The 21578-nt window shown below is 39.9% G+C and overlaps 2 protein-coding genes across 3 annotated transcripts in view; both read left to right on the plus strand.

Moving 5' to 3' along the window:
• The window catches only part of LOC143458635 (uncharacterized), a 107558-nt gene that overhangs the window by 59704 nt on the left and 26276 nt on the right, over positions 1-21578 (plus strand). The gene's annotated exons all lie outside the window — the stretch shown is intronic.
• LOC143458634 (NACHT, LRR and PYD domains-containing protein 3-like) overlaps positions 2652-21578 on the plus strand; it is a 35220-nt gene continuing 16293 nt past the window's right edge. The window contains exons 1-6 of one of the 2 annotated variants that reach the window (XM_076955456.1): positions 2652-2762; positions 2899-2961; positions 4414-5724; positions 6613-6702; positions 8817-9103; positions 10076-10309. In XM_076955456.1, coding sequence (XP_076811571.1) covers positions 2690-2762; positions 2899-2961; positions 4414-5724; positions 6613-6702; positions 8817-9103; positions 10076-10309 — 2058 coding nt within the window. In that variant the 5' untranslated portion in view covers positions 2652-2689. Of the gene's footprint in view, positions 2763-2898; positions 2962-4413; positions 5725-6612; positions 6703-8816; positions 9104-10075; positions 10310-21578 lie in introns of those variants that run through there. The other variant, XM_076955455.1, reaches the window with a different exon arrangement.

Below are 21578 nucleotides of genomic sequence, written 5' to 3' on the forward strand. Positions count from 1 at the left end.
GGCATAATATTTGGCTCAAGTTTCATTTCCACATTTATTTCATAAATTGGCAAAAAAAACTTTGATTCTTTTTTATTATAGGTTAGCAAAAGTGAAAAAGGTTTGACGTTACATGTGTTGATAAATCACAGGCTATTGATGTATGTGACACTGCGTGTGTAATACTTGATGTCTTTTGCATGACTTAAACTAAGCCAGGCCTGGAAGCAATGTTCCTTCTAATTTTTCACGAGTCTGAGCAAACACAGTAACTCCCTGAACGGTCCCTTGGACCACGGTGAGTAACATCAGACGTACCACGTGCGCACTGTGGCCATTATTATGCGTTTATTTTATTTTCAATTCAGGTTGGATAGTAGCCGAAATAATCTCAACAATAAAGTTGAAAAAATGGTCAAAAATAGCGGAAACACTAATCTACCCAGGTGGGGAATTAAGTCACGAAACAGCATCACTAAATTATTGCAAAACTAATTCCCTCTGTTACCAACTCTCACTTTTTATGACAAAACTACCCCAGGCCCAATACCTCCTCACTTCCATAGATTAGGGTGGTCCTGATTAGACCTGAAGTTATCATATTGCGATTTTTCAACTTGTATTGGTCATTTTTCGCCCTTAATTATGCGGAACGAAAGTTAGGATACTAACCGTTGTACTTATAACACAATAAAACACCCAGGCCCAAATATTTCCTCACTTCAATAGATTAGGGTGGTCTTCGTTAGACCTGCGCTTAACCTTTTTGCGATTTTTCAACTTGTGTTGTCGATTTTTCGCCATTAATTGTGCGGAACGAAAGTTACGATGCTAGTCGTTGTAGTTATAATTATAACACAATAAAAAACATGCTCACGAACAGACAAAGAGCAAAAAGTGACAAAGCTTAAGGGCTTAAAATGCGCACGATAGCAATAATAGTATTGTGCCATTCTGGTATAAGATGGTAGGTTAGCATTGTCAACAAACCCACGAAGTAATTCTTAACTTTAACAAATTTAAAATTAGGTAACTTTGGTAAACAGAAGTCGGTGAAAAAAATCATTTCACTCTTTTCAAATCAATGTATTTGTACAAAAGTGCGTCATTCCCAGAAAAGGGGAAGTACCGATATATAAAGTCGTTGCCAAACACGAAGGTTGATATCATAGACATCAAAAGTATAAGCAAAATCTGGAGATAAAGCTTTCGATAAGTCACTTCCACTTTGCTTAAAAAAATAAAAGTGTTTTTAACTCACGAAAATTGCTCTACAGCTGGCAATGCTTTGAAACGTTCCCTTACGCCCATATACGCCCATGCATTTTTGCGTTTTTTTGGAATTTTTTGTCAATCGCATGATTGCTTCATTTTTTTCCCTTAGCAACGCAATCTAGTTAGGCATCTAGTTTTTATATTTCCGATGTCTATGGTTGAAACAGCAGAAGCGAAATCGAACTTGAATCTTCTGAATTAGGGAGAAACTTTTAAGAAAACAATCCAGAACTTAATATGCTACATTTTTCACATCTCAAACCGAACCTGAAGCACTGAAGGCAAAAAAGCAAACTCATGAACCGTAGTCAACTTTTTTCTACCATTTTTACCTGCAGTGATTCCAATTGTGATGTTCATTAACAAAATTTCACAACCGTTTACTTCTGCTGTTATTACGTAACAAAGTTACTTGAGTGAAGATGAAAATTGAAGCATCCGAACCAAAGAAAACGTGATGAACTCATTATACCTTGAAAAGCGCTACCAGGTGTGATTGGACACAAATTTTAGACGAGAGATAAAGAATGAATTTTCCACAAACGCTCCCGCCTCGATATATTCTGTGCATAAACATCTGTAATATCATATATTCCCTGAAGAAAACTCGACTAAACGTGGGTGCTTAATAGTTGGTATTCTTTGTTGCTAAGGACGCAAAAGTCGTCGAAACATCACCCACGCTTCATTGAGTTTCTTTCATTTCAAAGGATGCCCGGAACGAAGCGAAGCGGTTAATCTCGCTCCATTGCTTAGAGGTCGAACCAGTAATTTTATATTTTTTATTCACTGTTGCTCGGCAGAAGTGTTTGCTTGCTCGAAAATAGTTCAGCAATTACTACAAGGAAAGGTGACAAGTGTAACAGAGTATTGACAAAATATTATTAGACGTATGTAGGCTCTAGCTGTCTAACATCCATTTATTTTAATCAAGAAAAATAGTTAAAACAATCTGACCTTAAGCAGCTAAAATATTTTGAAGAAGGAATTTTTCAGCGTTATTAAATACTTTAGTAGCTGTTGCCGAAAAGGCATTTAGCATTTATAACGAAGATGGCGGTGAGGGTGACGTCACAATTTCAAATCAACTTGTTTAACCGGTGCCATTTGAATAGAGTATGGTAATGCAGTGGATGTAAGTTAGCTAACAACGACTTCGGACGTCCCCGTAGGGCGTAGGTAGACGATTGGTTGCAGGTAACGTTGATTTTGACTTATTTAACGCAAGATCACGTTTCTGCAGATCAAGTAATTTATGCAAAGTAATTCAAACAGATCCTATAACCTGGAATTATTGAGTGGTTACATTACCCTCAAATTATACTTTAATAGGTCTGATATGTTTATGTTGGGAGTATTTAGTAATATTTAAATGATATGTCCATTTCTACAGATCAAACTATTTAAGATATCAAATAAAACTCTGAAAAGTGTCATGGCAGAGCAAAGCACAAGCTCAAATGTAAATATTACTGATGCTGTTTTGAACCAATCACCAGTTATAAAAGGTAGGTTATATAAAAAGTAGTACAAACTGTATACAAAGTATAGATATAAAGTATATACTCCTATATCCGTATATGTTTGGTTTGTTTATATTTTTGCTGGTAACACAACAATAAATGTCAAGTTATCTATTTTCAGATGCCGAGAATGTCACAATCAACTACAAGCAACCACCCAGCACAAGCTCATCTGATGAAGATGGTGAGAAAATCACTTCTAATTAAATTGAAATTTTAATTATCATAAAATAATAATAAATAAACATCATCAAACATCAAACAAAAACATCTTATTGTTACGTACAAATGAAACTAAATGCAAGTTGTGTTTTCATTTAACGTCTGATGTCATGATGATGTCATGATGTGTGGCGACAAGTTGCTCTGCTTGCAATGCAGAAGCAGTTTGTCCATCAGGTGGTAAATATCAAATTGATGCGTGTTGGTCATAGCAAGCATCGGGTGGTGATTACTTTGAACGTAGAATTTGAAACCCGATACCGTATGTTTCGTTAGATATCAGTGTTAGGCTGCGTTGTATCTTTTCCTTGCACTGATAACCGTTGGTCTCCTTCATATATATCTATGTTAATCAAATATTTGTCATTATGTTCCCGATTTACTTTACCAAACTTGGCTGTGCAACAAATTTAATGTAGGAATCCTATTTTCTATTTGAAAATCCTATTTTGTCATGAAAAGATTGTTTTTGGTATGAAATGAAATGAATGATATGAAATTTTTACTTTTGAAATGACCTATTAACCTATTTTTGGATTCTATAAAATTGTCGGAATGAAAATCTTGCCTTTGTCTTTATGGACTGAAAATACTTTTGTTCAATTTGTAAAGGAAATGTAATATCCGTCAGTCGTTAGCAACGGCTGGGGCGCTCGGCGGATTGTACGTTACTTAAGTTACCACGATTGAATAACGCGTTCTCAAATTTCACTGTTTCCTCTGCTGTAACAAGTCGATTGAAAAAAGAGATGATGTATTTTCCACGATCAAAGGAATGACAAACAAAGAACGGTTTTTAAATACTGGCTTCTCCAGCCGTAACAAAAGGCAACTGAGCTCAGGTCCACTTCGGAAACAAAACTGAGCAATCACATTTGCGTCTTTACAATAGTGTACACGAGAACGGGACTTCGGATTCGTCACAAAGTACAGTGGTTTCTTCTTTTTACAAGTTCACCAATAAGCCTTATTGTATTTATTTCAGTATATCTCGCACTGGTGTATAACCTGCACCCATTGTTTAGTTAATAAAATTCTATGTGGTGTATAGCCATCATGCGCTTCTGTGTGTTGCATTATCTTCTATTCTCTTTATGTCTCGTTTCTCATTCATCACTGCATCAGGACAACTAACAATTGTTTGACGTAACGTCTAGATTGTGGTTGTAGCGGATGATTACGCTGCTCACTGGCCGTTACTTATTATCACGCTCTCAGTTACACATGAACCATCATGCTCTGGCTGTAATGTTGCGTGAATGATTAAACTTTGGCCACGAATTTAACACACGATTAGTCATGCGTGTCACATGGTCAGTTTTATTAACATCATGGAATTCTTAGTGCTAGTTAAGTATTTATGGAAATGATTAAAAATATCGTGATTTTAATGAATTCTGATTTTATTTTGCAGGGTGGGATGCAGTTCAAACAATTATGAAAGAGCACAACAATCGTCTTGAAAAAGAAGGAGTTTTACAGTTTCAAGGTGTCAGTGCTAAAATAGAAATTCCGCCAGTCCATCCATCGATCAGCGAAATAACTTTTTTTGAAAAAGACAAAGTTCCTGCTGATGAAGAATATGATCCGGATGACCACAAAGAACTTTACAGTAACAAGATAATAACACAAGTCCAATTTCAAGATTTGTTGAAGCTTAAAAGCAAGTTTATCAGCATCATCGGAAGGGCTGGGTCTGGAAAAACCGTCTTGAGCAAGAAACTTACCAAGGCATTTTCTCCATCTCATCGAGTGTGTATTCATAGAAAATTCATGGATATGAACAATAAACAACCATTGACACTGAGAAAACTCTTCCTGGACAATATGATTCCAGGTCAGGATGAAAAGGTTTACGAAAATGCCTTCAACTGGTTGAAGAAGAATGACGAAAAACTCATCTTAGTACTGGATGGGTTCGATCAAGCTGAGTATACTCTTGATAAAAAGTGCTCCACAATCAATTATGACGAATGCGTTCCTGAAAAACAGCTGATCCATAATCTCTTTATCAAACACTTATTTCCCAACTCTCTCCTTGTAGTTACATCCAGGCCACATGCAGTCCTCTACCTCCCTGAAGCAGCAAGACCCCAGGTCACTTATGCTTTGGGTGACCTCAGTCTTGAGGACACAAAGGAGTTGTTCCTCGCCTTTGCTGATGAAGAACTCTGGAGGAAGATCAAGAAAAGCTCAAACCAAATATTGTCCATGTGTAGAAATCCCCTGATGCTCCAGATGATCATTTCCAGCAACATCCATCCATCAGAAGACATTGGTGATGCTTCCACCCCTACAAGGCTGTTTGCAACAGTGATGAAGAACCTGACATACAGTCACAATTTTCAATTCCCGGAAACCATGGATGAGTTGGCCCGGAAGCTGCAGATCCTTGCGTTTGCCGCAACAAAGCACAGAAAAGTTGTCCTAACTGCTAAAGAGCTGAGAGATGGAGGCGTGGACCCGACAACCATCCATGACATAGTGGTTCAACTCCATTGTCATCGACGTCCAATAAACAGTCGTCTCTTGGAAGGCAACACAAAGTTCTTCTTCTGTCATCAAACCTTCCAAGAACATCTCACAGCATCCTATGTTGTTTACGGAATGCCACTGGAGGAGTTTCAAGATTTTGTAGAAACATCACTGTTTCAAAAGCATTGGATAGTGGTGAAAAGATTTGTCTGTGGCCTTTTGTTTGATTTGGAGTCGAAAGCTGTTTCAGGTAATTATGAGTTATGTTTTACCACGATACACAACAAATGAAAGCAGTGATTAAGTACTGGTGTCGTGCTTGTATTTTTTGTATACTGTATGTTTTTTGTATTTGTTTTATACTTGTACTTGTATGTTTGCTATTTTTGTTGTGGTGTCATAAATCCATATTTCACATAGAACAACAAAAACATAAAAATATGATAAAGTCTATACAAGTTACGTTTAGTAAGTTGTGTTTTATTATTACATTTGTGTGGACAGTTTCCTTACATTTTTGTTATTGTTTAACTCGCCATGTCCATGAACTAAAGCAATGTTTCCAACCGGGCTGCCCTGAAAGTGATCAAGGGCATCGTGAGATTTTGAACAATACATAAGAAATGCGTTGCATCTTTTAATCACAAACAATATTATTTTGAAAGCTTTGCAGTAGACCGATACGATAAAACAGCGCATGTATTATTCCCCTCTATCTTATACTTTTCACTCTTTTCAACTTTGTCGCATTATTAAGTGTGTGCTGTGTTATGAGAAATGTGTAATTTATGCGATGATGTGCTGGTAATTCATTGTCGTTTTGGCATTCTGTCCATTTTTGCATTGATACTTGACTTTATTTCATACTCATGTTGTAATTGTTTTAACAACCCACATTTTTCTGTACATGTTGGGCTCTGAACAGATTACTTATTAAACTACAAGTTGATATTAATATCATTGTATGACTAAACTTTGAAAAGCTTTTCCTTTCCATACCATGTTGCATGTGGTGCCCATGGTTGTGGCTTTGTTTTATTTCTATATCAGTTTCATTTAAAAATAACAGCAGTATGGCCGCCAATGATAGTTTGCAACGAGTGTGTTTAAGTTGACTGATTTTATGATTTATTTTTAGGAGATCTTCAGATAAAAAAGGAAATTTTGAAGAAATATCTCATTCAGCAGCTGGAAATCATTTCAGAAAAGTACATGGAATCACGTCCAGGTAAATAAAATTGGTTTTTAACGAGGCGAAAAAATGGCGACATGTATCGATGCCGGGGTTTTACCGATGTTACTGATCCCGATGTATCGGCCCTTCTCAACATCGGCATCGGTCGATGTTTTTGTCTTTTAACAAAAGTAACATTGAATGCGATGTAGTATTTTTTGCGCGCTGCGTCATGTAATATAAGATTTTTATGTTTTCCAAACCAAACAGCTAACTTTCCACTTTTGCAGTTGTAAACCCGTATTTATACGCACGCGCACAGCGTTTTGTGAAGATGTTTTTGGAACCGAAACTTAAAATTCTTCAACGACCTCTCAAAATTTATATTCCTGCAACTGATACAGCAGAAAATTAGCGGTCAACGGTTAATTTTTAATTAGTTGCGTTCCTTTAACATTTCTTAGCGGTCGCCTTAGAAGCAAAACGGAATAAAAACTCTGTAACACGATCCGCTAATGACACGGCTACTTTGAGCCTACACTCTACAGCAGGCATGTGCAACCTTTTTCACTGGAGGGCCAAATACAAAATGTTGAATGACAATGCGGGCCACATGATTTTCTCAGAAAAAATTAGTATCATAAAACGACTTTCCTGTGCAGTTTATATAGTTAAGAAATAGATTTAATATAGTCCACGACACGAAAATGCGAAAATTTCGGAAATTTTCATTGCTTTGATGTAAACTGCATCAAATAGTGATGGCTAGTATGAACTTCTAACATTTTGCTGAGCACCACGCGGGCCGCTTGGAACAACCTGGCCCGCACTGCGGCCCGCGGGCAACTGGTTGCACATGTCTGCTCTACAGTCTGTGATGTGTAATGTTCGATTTTTGACGAAAATATTTGGCCAAAAAAAAGATATGACGTTTTAAGGTTATTCGCGGAATATGCGGACAAAATTTATGTCTCATCGGCCCAATTCTGTTCGTGCGATAAACAGACCACACGTGATCATCTTTAAACAATAAAATTAAGGAATTTTACACGCAAAGTAATTGTTTAAGTCTGTTGACGTGTTGTTGACAATCATGAGCGTCGACGTACAGATAATTCAGATGCTTTTTGGCTGACATTCAACTTCCGTTATTAACGTCGTTGCGTTCGTAGCCTGCTTTTATGTTATATTTTATTACGTTGTGAATACTGATGAAAGTTATTGCAACTACACCATTTGATATCAACGTCTTTATACGAAAAGAATGACATGAATGCTATGGTTTAGCATTGACGCTTTGAAGTATCTCACTTGGATGATTTGTCGACCATGTTTGAAAATGATCGCTTTAAAATAAACGATGCCTCGGCGGAAATGGGGTTAAATTTTTCACCAAACAAAGCGTCTCAGCTGCTCGTGTTGGCAACAAGGCGCTGCATTGTCATTTCGCTGAAGACTTTCAAGGAAAAAGGCGAATACAAAGCAATGTATCGCGGTAATGGAAGAATGTGACATGAACAGAACTACCTGACTAAAGCGATAACACTGCGCAGCATAAAGATTTACAACTGTGTTAAATTACCACGTTTTTAAAAGCGAAGACAGACAGACGAAATAAGAAATAAGACCGAATGTGATAATTCGTTATTTAACACCTGTGTACAGGACAGACATGAAAATACTCGAGTCAACGTGATATATCGGCATCGGTACATCTCTAGCCGTCTTCATGTCTCCACATGTGTACATAGGCAGCTGATGTCAATACTTTAACACACACTTGGATATAATTTTGGCAAATGTGACAGCAAAAATATGTCACGTCATTATTATGTTTGTGACATCATAATGGGATGTATTGACGTTACTCTTTACCTCCTATTACGTATATAGTTTTCTGGTGACTTTTTCCATGTCTTAATAGAATTATACAATACTTCGATGGATATGCAAGTTCATCATCAACCTTTGCGTAACAATTGAAATTGTAATGTAACAATCATAATTTATAACTTAAATATTTCTGGATTGTTGTGTGTTTAGCCACGTGTGGTTGCAGATTTACGAGACTACATAGCAATGTAGTTTATATTTTTATTTGTTTTATTTCCCGCTGTCCACCAAACATATCTGTATCGTCCAACTTTTATGGATATATTATTCGGCAGATATACAGACAAATATACAGACAAATGGATATACAGACAAATTATTCGACCTGTACGCCTGCGTTGGAGAAGGAAAAGATTCGTCCATCGCCACAAAAGCAGCAGAGCATTTTCCAACAACAATCCAATTACCTGCGCCGATGAATTCAAACCTGGTCCCTGGGTTCTGCTTCATCATGAAACACGTCACAAAGCAATTGGATGAGCTCAATCTGGCCGCCTGTTTCCTGGAATCGAATTCATTTCACGAGATCGCTTCGGTCATAAAAGAGATGAAACCAGGGCAAGTAAGATATTATTGACATCAATTACTTATTGTTGTTTGTTTACATTCCGACTAATTGTTGCCGACCAATCAAAATATTAAATTGCTGATTTATCCCATGTAAGGTTGGCAAAAAGTCATAAGTGCGGTCATGTCTATGAGTCACTTATAACTGAGTCAATCTCTGAAGAAATTTTGATGTCACTGTATATATTCAAACATATTTGATGTCAAAAATATGTATATATATACATATTTTTGATGTCAACATATATATTCAAGCTTTTGCTATTATTACGTCATTGGGATGTTGGTGAAGTGGAAGAGATCGTGCGTTGTCATCTATTTTGACGTCATAGTCACAACACAATCACTGTTCAACTTTTTTACACATCAAATTTTTATGGCGGTAATTGGTTAGTTATTATAATTAATATTCGTAAATCCATCGCTTAAAATTGTGAATTGGAAAACATTTTCTTTCCAAACTCGATTTAAATCACGAATCTAACGTTGCTCTGTCTAACTACCAATTACGTCACTAGATTTTTTTTACATCACAAAGAAGTATTTAAAAACGCAGAGATTTGTCAAAGCCTGGTTTTCGAAATATCAACAATCGCATTTCCCTCCCTTTAAGTCAATAACCGGCCCCAGTCACGCAATTGGTGTTTTGATAATTTGGTAACCTGCAACCGGTGATATGCGCCACCTTGTGTTTATTTAATTTGTTTATTACTGCAGTGACAAGTTATATAAATTTACAGTAGTTTACTTGAATCATAGTTAAGGTATTATTAGAAACAAACATAATGAATCAGCCGCAACTTTGGTCGGTACCACAAATGAAAATTATTTTCTATACTTTCGTATATAAGTCACGCACACAGTATGTTATATTAACGTAGAATTTGTGCATCGATATCATTGGCACTGAGTTGAACCGAGATAGACCAAGTTATAGTTGACGTCATCACAAATATTTCAACTCTAGATTGGAATGATGAATATCGGTGTTAACCTTCTGCAACCATCAAACATCGATGACGTCATCGGGTTGTTGAGAGTCGTGAGAGATGTGCTTTGGATGTTGTTCTGCTTCGATGTTGGAGGATTGCGAGATGCTAATCAGGATGAAAGAAGCAAGATTCGATCAACTCTGAACGAAATTCAAACCAGTTTGGAAGTTTATGTTGATTATGGCACCATACTTCGCTCACAGAAGTGAATCGGGATGAACGAGACAAGGATGCGGAAAACACCAGATCGGTTCATCCCTGCACCACACTACGCTCGCGATAACTATTGTGATGTCATTGTACAACCTTGCATTTATTGTTTGTTTTATGTAATTTGTTAACTTTGGCGACGAGATCGTGCTTATTATGACGTAACAAGCAGATGTAGACAAATTCTTTATATTCATTCTAAGAAATTCAAAATTTTATTAAAACTATGAAATTAATTTTGGTCGTTGTTGATGACGTCACTCATGCATTGAGAAATTCATTTACTTGAGCGCGATTACGAATGGTCAATGCAGCAATGTCTTGGTCACTTCTACATTTCTTCAAATTGTTTTCAAAGTTGCATTTTATAATCGCGATTTCTTATGTAATTGTTGACGACGTGTTCTGTGCTTTACAACTCCTCTCTATGATTCCAGTTAAAATATAAATACAATTTGCTTTATTACGTCATAGAAGCGCCTGATGTACAGCATATTTTATTGAGGCGAAAAACACAAAGACTTTACAAATCACTGTTCATTCACAAATAACACATCAAGTGCGCATGTCAAGAAAATACAACGGTGTGTAGCAATGTGAGATACAACACGGTCCTTATACATACAAACGTTTATGCGGGTTCGCGTCGAAGGACTTCGCAAATTTTAACTATTTGGTCGTGGTAGGTCGTGTCCTGATTAAAGGTCCTGGCTCGTCTCGCGTAGAGCGAACGTTCAATCGCAGCAATTATGGTTTTTGTGCTAAAAATCTCCTCTTCAAATATGATCGCGTTCCTGTGGCGCCAAATTTTTTGTTTAGTTATTGTAACCAGTAAAATCGTCATCAATCAATCATTTTATTTTTCGTCAAAAGCGCGGTGGGGACGTAAAATCAAGCCAGTTGTTACTAACACGTGCCAATGAACAAGAAAAGTGACAAAGCCGAGAAGGCTTAAAACGTGCTCAAGAGAAATAACGTTGATATTTGTTGGTAACAACTAGCACGGCCACTAAACCTATAGTTAGTTAAATCCATAAAACAATAGTTGAAAAAGCAAAATTAAGCAGACGAGCAGGTAATGTGTTCAATCAACTGATGAATGAAAATTGCTTCAGTGTTGTACATCAGTGGATGGAAAAGAAACCACCGTAAAAGAAATGTCGGATGCTCATGTCGAGCGCTTCACGATCAATGTTTTCGGGGCGATGCATGTTTATTATTTCTGTTACGTCGTTAAAGGAGATTGCAGTTCCCGTGGAAACGGTACCTACTCTGCATGCGTAGTGCCATGTAGCGGCGATCGTTTTACATTTAATAAAACATGCGAGGGCGTATCGGGGCCGATCAAGCAGAACCGACATGCGGTGTCTGAAAAACGATGAAAGTTGAACGCATTTGACCTCAAGCTTAGATCGTTCCAGGTCAATCTATAATTAAACGTTTTTTGTCAGTTGTTTGAAATTGGGTTTTGGACATTTTTCCACGTTTGGTGATTACCTGCCATCGTCCCTTTTATCCTTCCTTAAACGCCAATATGTTGTTTTAATCTTTCCCGTGCAGAGTTCTTTCAACGTTGCCTGGTGCTTATTTCTCAACTTTAGCGCGTGTTGGTAAAATCGCGAGGGCGCTTTCACGTGATGCATGTGATTGTTAATTCGAAGATTGTAAACTTTGGATAATAATTGATGACCAATTTAGTCAATTCTGTTTGTTTGTTTTATTCGGTTGTTGTTTGTCCGATCATTAATTCCTGGCTGAATGATCCAATCGATTTTAAGTAGAGCAGGTCCCGATACAGCGAGATATTTAACATTTCGTAGCCCCCCTTTCTTTTACGGTTCAGCACAAACCAATAATATTTAAACCCGAGGAATGCGTCGAAAGATCCGAAAATTTGAATGGAGCCATGGAATGTGGTATGATCGTGTGGCTCCAAACGCCACAACATTTTCATAATCACTAGATCACGGTTACACTCAACAGCTCAACAAGCAACTGTAAATAAACAACAAAAACTCTACCTTACTTAGCAGTCAATCGTATTTATACTCATCACAGCTATTGCATTGCTGATATAGATAAGATATAAGTGACGAGAATTCAGCTTTTAGAAGAACTTGAAGACGAAGTGTTCGTTATCCCAACTCGGCCATCTGCGCCATTTGGGATTCTGTTCTTTTTCTTCTTTCCTTTCTGCTTCTGCCAACGGTGATTAAATTTAAATCTAAGACGTCACACTTGGAAGACAGATTTTGACGCTACAACAGAAAAGGAGGGAGCAACAATACAATAGTTCAACTAAGAAGTTCCGACCCCGCATATTTTTGTGTACATTTCTACTTTCTCATTCCTATCAAATATAGTTTTTTCCTGCCTTTTTATGCAAATTTTTTATTTCCAACATTAGCGTATTATTCTTTTTATCCTCTTCAAAGATTTCAATTCAATTTAATTGCCTTGAAACGTGTGTGCTATGTTTTGTGCAATTTACTAGTCGCATGTCAATGTAATTTGCTAAAATGTATGCGGCGTAGTTGGTCATTGCCTTGTATGACGTAACAATTTGACACAATAGTTTGCAACATGGGCCTAATAACTGTTGTACTGTTGCGTGGCTAAGTTGATAGAGTTTTAGCGGATTTGGCTTTGACGCTTTTAACTGAGGAGGACCGACGAGGAGCTCTTGGGAGTCCGATTTCACACTTTTAAGGTTTTTATTTCTTTTTCGATTGCGGTTTGTTTGTACCCCAAGCCTAATCTGCAAGGGGAGGGAGCTAGTGTGGCGTTTAATGCCACGCCGTCATGCAACATGGAATTATCTCGCTTTACCAGCTTCTCGGCGCATTCCTCACATATAATTTTCATTGGGCATGCTATGTAAATGCTTATGTTGACAGACTGTCTAATGTTTTACGAGTTCCAATAAACGTTTTAGTTTGAGTTTTACTCTTTGTCTGTAGTTAGCGCAGGCAGAGCAGAACACGCAGCCTTCATGGAAGTCAGGTCAAGCGGAGTTTATTGACGTAGACACGAGATCTGACAACTGGAGATCGCTGAGGCGTAAAAGCCTTTATGGCATATGTTGAAAAATAATTTTAGGAGCTGATGTACAGGAACTGTTTTTGAACCTGTAATGAAAAGTGGGTATATGGTAGCTTAACCTGCAAGGTTGTCCTGTAGCGGCCGTTGGGTGCTCATTGGTTTGTCGCTAGTTGGCGCACTCAGAATACTCCCCCGCACGTGGTAATTGTCTCATTGCGCGTCCGTTTTTCCATCCCATTCCTTTCTGCACTGCTTGCGCACAAGACGCAAGTTCGATTAAAGCCTTGAACTAAGAAGGACGTGTTTCTTTCTTTTCAATATATGAGCGAAGCTAGCATACAACTGAAGCAGCAGCCTTCTGAGTCAGGAGTCAGCAACGGAACAACATAACACCAGCGTTAACCTGTGGCGGCCTGGGTGGCTTTTGTAATACCATTACGTCATTCTTGGAAATGTGTTTTCCAGTTAACAATTGGAGTTTTTAAACTTTCAGTTCCGCCACATCATTCTTGGAAATGTGTTTTCCAGTTACTTATTTGAGTTAATGAACTAGCTTTCATAAACACTGCAATTATCGTTGGAATATTTGGAAACTTGCTCTGAATAACTTCGTGTGAAAACTCCTTTTTGTACGTTACCAAGTCGCTTCCAAGAAACTGTTTCCAGCTTTAACCGAATGTAAATTGCATTACAAACGCACTGTTTTTCTCGTTCACACGCTTTGAAATGTTCATGCCTTTTTTGTCATATATTTCCGGCACATCGCACAATGTTTTATAAGCTCGAACTTCTGTGCAAGATGGCGCAGACGTAAAGTTATAGACAGATGTAATACCGTACTACGGTAATCGTGGTGATTGCAAATCAATAGACATCTTAATAGCAGTGGTTTTGCTATACTTCTGGTTATGCGTAATATTGAGAAAGTGTACAGCACCTACAATAAAAGCCTTTTCTGGTAAACTGTATTTCTTATAATATAATAAGAAAGTTCGGCTGTCAATAAGGTTAGAGAATTCTAACCGCACGCAACAATAGAGTCAGATATTAATGTAGTAGGTTAACTAAAGTCAATAACGTAAGATAAGATTGATAAACTCTGCATCTGCACCTGTCGCCATCAACCTCTGCATTCCAACAACCTCGACAAACTACCAACCTCTACATTTCTAGTGACCACCGACGTTCTAATAGCCACCGACATTTCTGGTGACAACCCGACGTTCTAATAGCCACCGACATTTCCAGTGACCACCGACGTTCTTGTGTCAAAAACGACGCGTTCCAATCCTTACAGCCGCTCTTCACTGGTAAGTGGATTTTTCACTTTTTATACAACTAGCTAACTAGCTGCAACATAGCTTGTAGTGCATGCTCATCAGCTTGTACCTTATTAACTTAGCTTAGGCTATTCTTATTGTGCTGCATTGTGCTGCAGTTTGAAATAAAAGTTTTCTTGTTGTAAAATATTTTTTGGTTCAATTGTGAACAATTTTTGCGGTGCGCCGCCTAAAACATTTTTCATCCGTTTTGATAAATGCCACCCCCCACGCCGACACAACGAAAAATTACTTCGGTGACTGGCAGAGCTAAGACAGAATTCCACATGAGCACACGATCAACCGACCGTTCCAACGAGTCAATTAATAATACAACTATGTCGAACGAAAACGGGGAGGAATCTGCAAATCCTCCCGATAATGACACCGCTGGACCATCTGGTCTGGGTGCAAATAACCAATTACGGACAAATACGCAACCACAGAACAATACTTTGCGAAACGATTTGTTTTCACACGTTAAACTTCCTACCTTTTGGAAATTCAATCCCGAAGCGTGGATTTCTCACCTTGAACATAAATTTTCTCTCTATCAAATCACTTCTCAAACTAATCGTTACTTGTTAGCGGTAGAGGCAATTCCTGCGAAAGACCTCGCGCTCCTTCGGTTACCTTCTGCGTCGACACAGAACTGCTACGACACACTGATCAATGAAATCTTGAGAAACTTTGATAAACGTGAGGACCATTTAGATTTTTTGTTGGCGGACCTGACGCTACACGATCAGTCCCCCAAACATTTAATGCGCGAATTAATGAGCGCAGTAGGTCAAGAGAATCTTACTCCGCCAGTCGTCAAACTAATTCGTGCTAAGTTTCTTAAAGCGTTACCACCAGACGTCGCAATTGCGTTAGCCAGCGTGGAACATCACGATCTCCAGAACCTTGCAAGCAAGGCGCACGAAATTTTGCTGCTTAAACAACCGAAAACTTCTTCTCACAGCCTTTCTCTTGCTATCACTGATACGGATGACATTGATTACCCAATGCAACCACAAATACAGCAAATTCAATTGTCTGAAGCACCGCATTATACACGATCTATCGCTAACAATGCAACAAAGAGTTCCGGACAAAGAAATACAAATTTCACAAATCATAATTCACCAAACCAACGAAATTCATTTAACTCAACATGGCAACAACGTTCACCACGCACAAACAATGGACAGTTTCACAAATCGTACAGCAACAACGGTTTTAATCGAGATAATCGCCGCCAAAACGGTTCTTCTTTTCCTAATAAACGCAAATATAATTTTTCACATTCATCCCACACATTTCAGAAACCAGACTACCAACGTAGCAGTTACCCTTGCGCGTCTGATGCTTCTAATGGCTTATGTTATTACCACGCCCGCTTCGGTAGGGATGCGCGCCGCTGTCACCCAACTTGTAGCATGTGGGAAAACCAATCCAGCCCGACAAAAAACGCGTGGCGATCGACGCAACGTTAACCCTGTCAGTCCCGTCGGTCGCATCAACTATAAAAAGAGGCTGCCCCTTGTTAACTGTATATGATCACGCAAATAGTATTCACTTTTATGTAGATAGCGCGGCAGCAACTTCGCTTTTGTCCGCTAGTTTAGCTGACGTATCAAACCGCAAACCGCAAACTCCGCTTTTCGCCGCTAACAGCACGCCAATTACTACGTATGGCACTACACAACTTAATGTTTCTCTTCACCCTCGTTTTTCTTATCCCTTTGAATTTGTGCTTGCGGACACACCTTTCTGCATATTGGGGTTGGACTTTCTCACTGCATACAACTTTGTTTTGGATCTTAAAGCCAAGCATCTGGTCGATGTACCAAACCAACAGCAATATACGTTAGAGCCTGTTGAAAGTGATCCTGTTCACATATCCATTCTCAGCCAAATAGATCCTGTTGCAGACCTTTTACATCAATTTCCGGACTTGCAAAAACCCATGTCAGCTGTTAAACCGGTGAAGCATTCCATCGTTCACCACATCCATACCACAGGTTCTCCTGTACGTGCGCGTCCACGTCGATATAGCCCAGAAACAATGCAGATCTTGAAGAAAGAAATTGACAGCTTGCTGGAACGTGAAATTATCCGCTACAGTGATTCTCCTTATGGAAGTCCGGCTTTGCTCGTTCCTAAAGGCTCTTCTGGCAATAAATATCGTCTTGTCGTTGATTATAAATTAGTCAATAAACAAACAATCGACAGCTGTTATCCTCTTCCGTTCTTACATAGTTTTTCCGATGTTTTGTATGGTAAAACTGTCTTCTCTAAGTGCGATCTTCAAGCTGCATTTCATCAAATAAAAGTGGCTCCAGAAGACGTCCATAAAACGGCGTTTGTTTGCCCTCTTGGACAATTTGAATATACAAGACTTCCGTTCGGTTTGTCCGGCGCCCCACGGACGTTTTCCAGACTCATAGGAGAAGTGGTACGTCCCCTTCAGCACCTTGGAATCTTTGCTTACCTCGATGATATCATCATTGGAAGTAGTAACCTGTCAGAACATCTTGAACATCTTAAACTGCTTTTTCAACGTCTTGAGGAATTTGGCTTAACGCTGAATTTAGACAAAAGTGAATTCAACCGCAAGTCTCTTGACTACCTTGGCCATCACATAAATTCTGAAGGTATACGACCTACTCAAGAAAAAGTGCAGGCCATTCTTGATTACCCACAGCCACAAACCTGCAAACAGCTGAAACGTTACTTGGGAATTTATTGCTATTATTTTCGTTTCCTGAAGCATTGTTCCACAACCTTACAACCGCTTTACAAGCTGGTTCCGAACAGTCGCAGCAAGCGCGCGGCCCCTTTAACATGGAATGCCGAAGCCGAACGCGCCTTCGCCAACAGCAAACAAGCTATTGCAAATGCTAGCACATTAGCGTTTCCGAAACTCCATGCTCCAACTTATCTAACAGTAGACGCTTCATTGACCGGTATTGGAGCGACATTAGAGCAATTGCAAGGAAATCAACTTGTTCCTTTGGCCTTCTTTTCAAGACAGCTGAACGCTAGTCAACGTAAATACAGTTGCTTTGACCGAGAGCTGTTGGCCGCTTACAAGTCAATACGTCATTTCCGCTACTTCTTGACAGGCCGACAATTCACTTTGCGTACAGACCATCTCCCCTTGGTTTCAAGTCTCGGTAAGCTCTCCGAACATTACTCTCCAAGACAGTTCCGACAATTGTTGTTCGTTTCAGAATATACAACAACCATTGAGCACATCAAAGGCTCTGCCAATGTTGTGGCGGACCTCTTTTCAAGGTCTCAACCTTCGGCACCCAACATTAATACTCTCTCCGATCTTCCGCCTCCTTTAGAGTATGAGAAAATAGCACAAGCACAAGCCAATGATCCTGCTATTCAAAGACTACGCACCGCAACAACATCACTCGAACTTCAAGACTGCAAGCTGCCCAATAATAACTTTACCATTCTTTGTGACGTGTCCACTGACACAGAGCGTGTTCTGGTTCCTTCCTCCTTCCAACGTCAAGTCTTTCTGCACTTACATAATTTATCGCATCCTGGAAAAAAAGCCACAATTAAGCTCATCAAGGAAAGATTTATATGGATGGGGATGTGTAAACAAATCGCTACCTGGGTTCAACAATGCCCAAACTGCCAGGAAGGAAAAATTTTCCGCCACACAAAAACCGCACCGGGGACATTTAAAATTCCCTACGGACGATTTTCTGATGTTGCAGTTGACTTGATTGGACCACTTCCAACTTCACACGGTTACAAATACATCCTTACGTGTATCGACCGATATACGCGTTTCGTTCAAGCCATACCAATCCCTGATGCCACCACGGAAACCGTTGCTGCTTACTTTGTTAATCACTGGTGTTCCTTGGTCGGTGTTCCAATCATCCTCACAAGTGATCGTGGACCATGTTTCATAAGTTCCGCTTGGGCGGAAATTATGCGCTCGCTTGGTATTCAACACAATCTGACTACAGCTTACCACCCCACTTCCAATGGAATTACAGAACGTGCAAATGCAGAAATCAAGCGCGCCATCAAGTGTTCAGACGAACCTGAACGTTGGTTTCACAAATTGGGTTTTATTGTCTTGGCCCTGCGTAATCGCTATCTTCAGGATTTGAAATGTACACCTGCTGAATTAGCTTTTGGACACACCTTACGGCTCCCAGGTGGTTTCTTTTCAGACTCCAAACTTGCCTCTGCAGTTCCTACATCCAGCTACCTCGGTGCCTACCGAGACTTCATCAACGACCTTCAGTTTACTCCAACGACAGCTCATACAAAATTCATGCAGTCCTACGTGCATCCGGATTTGAAACATTGTGACCGCGTTTATGTTAGATGCGATCATGTCAAACGTGCGTTAGAACGCCCTTATGTTGGTCCTTTTCCAGTATTGGAAAGATACGAAAAATATTTTGTAATATCCCGCCATGGCAAACCGGATCGCGTCTCACTTGACCGTCTCAAACCTAGCTATACAATTGATATTGATGCTCCCTCACTATCATCCTCCTCGCATCAACAAAATTTTTCTTTGCAGACTCGACATCCTGCTCCTCAGTCAGTCTCCGCTACTTCAGCGAAACAGCAAACGACACCACCTACTGTCACTGCTCCTGATTCTATAAAACCGTCTGAAGTTGTAAAGACTTCTCGGACCGGTCGCAAAATCATTCTACCGAAACGTTTCTCTGACTGAAAACACAACATGTTCGTTTGTCTGCTGCTTACGTGTTTCTTTTTGTTCACATCCGCCGCTCAGACGAATCTTCATCCGGACACACAGAAATTTCTGTTATGTCAGCGTTCGCATTCTCTTGGGTTATATACCTTTGATGACGACATACATTGTCAAACGCAGACACCTTTCTACATACATAACTGCTCTGCTACCGTGTTTGCTCCAGATCTGCATCTCCAGAAGATTCCTGCAACAGTTTGCACTTTACAGATTACTTCCTGGAGCACAACTTACTTCTTTTTTGGGAGTTATCAAAAATCGGCCAACACCTTTGACGCACACCCACCGTACAACCCAGAATGTTCATCGTGGAATGAAACCAAAGTTTCATCACATGGCCCACTGATCCTGTCTAACCCTGCTGCGTACTCCACACGCAATGCAGTCCATTATAAGTTTGTCTGGCCGACTTCAGCTTCTGGAACAGTAACCAACGACTTCTTGTTTCACACTACAATTTACTACGATTACGTCACGGACACAATGACGTCGTCTCTTGGATCTCTTGCATCGTGCTCAATCGAGCGTGGATACTGCTTAACGGGCAATCGTATGTTTATATGGCGAGTACCTTCGCATATAAACTGCCCACCAACCAAGCCTCTTGGGACTCACAAGATGCTCCTCCATTACAACTCTACGTCCTTATATAGAGTTTCCTTACCTGATCTCGGGATCTCGGTACATCACTGGAGGAAATGCTCCTCTCGTGCAAAAAACTGCTATGGCAAACATATTCACTGCGACAACAACAACTTTATCTTTCGCTACCAACAATGTACAGAGCTCGACAGACTCGCTCTTTTTCGTCCTAACCGGCTAAGGCGTGGACCTTCTCACACGCAATACTCTCAATTCGAGCGACTTTTTGCAACCTTCGACACACAACAGGACGACCTTATTTCAGAAGTTCTCACTACCTTCAACGAAGAGAACAAGTTCCTACATTGCCAGCTCACGAAGCTAATTGGCACACTCTACAAAGCAATTGGGAAGATCTTCCCTACTGAGATACTCACTACTACTCTTGGACATCAAACCATGGGTTCCAGCCTTGGAGATTTTATGTCCAGAGCAGCATGTCACTCTATCAACGGTACCGTCTTACCGTCACTTGCGTACCGAAACGCATTCAGCCAACGTCCTCTCATCAAATATCGCGATCAAAACGGCCACAGTCAATACGGCCAACTCATTTCAGACAACATTGTCCTACCGGGAGTACACCTGCTGGAATCGTATCGACCAGCAAGAAGTTTTGTCTTCCGAGTTCTGGGACACACTGTCCTTTATCACAACTATACTTTATCGCACGAAAATGTGCAGGTGCACCAACTCAACTTACCCTTGTCGCCTATACACGTCAACTACAAGGCACCCGACTACGAGAAAATTCTCAACGAGCTACCTGACTCTGATTCGTTTACTGATCTACAATCGCTGCTCAGCTCTATGTCTGAAGCCAACCTTCTCAAGGAACAGATGCGACATGTCATGACAAGCCTTACTACTACTGATGAAACCATGATCAACGGATCCTACGTCGCAGACACATTCGCACACGCCGCGAAACAAACGTTACTCCTTGCTCTGTCGCAGATTACGAATCCATTTCTCTCAGCCCTTATATTCATCCTGCAACTCCTTGCCATGATGTGGGCCCTCTTCCATACCATCGGGTTTATCCGATCAGCTCCGCACCATTTGCAGTATGCCAGATCCCTTGTGTCCCGTATTCGCGCTTGGCGCCACCAACAGCAGGCGCCAGTTGCAAGTCCACAGCTACCACGACCGTTGCCCTTGCCTCGGCGTTCTCGTGATGAACCGTCTCCGTCTGGATCTTCGGATGACGCACCACCCGCTTCATCTTCTCGTGATGATTTCGCAAACACCCACACACTTTAAGTTTCACTATGTGTATCACCTTGCTTTTCAATACCGTTAATGTCTTTTGCATGTACAATTTTGCCGTTTTCCCTTGTCGCCGCTTTCAATTTTGTAACTGTTTTGCTTCGTTGCATGCTTAGTAGCTTATTCCTGTGCTTGTATCGTTTTCAATGGTCCAGCCTTCTTGCATGTTCACTATTCCCGCGCATGAGTTTAGCTGTCTCAACCCATCTCATTAGGAGATCTTCGAGCTGGTTCCACAACTTG

This window comes from Clavelina lepadiformis, chromosome 5 (assembly GCF_947623445.1).
Source record: "Clavelina lepadiformis chromosome 5, kaClaLepa1.1, whole genome shotgun sequence".
Lineage (NCBI taxonomy): Eukaryota > Metazoa > Chordata > Ascidiacea > Aplousobranchia > Clavelinidae > Clavelina > Clavelina lepadiformis.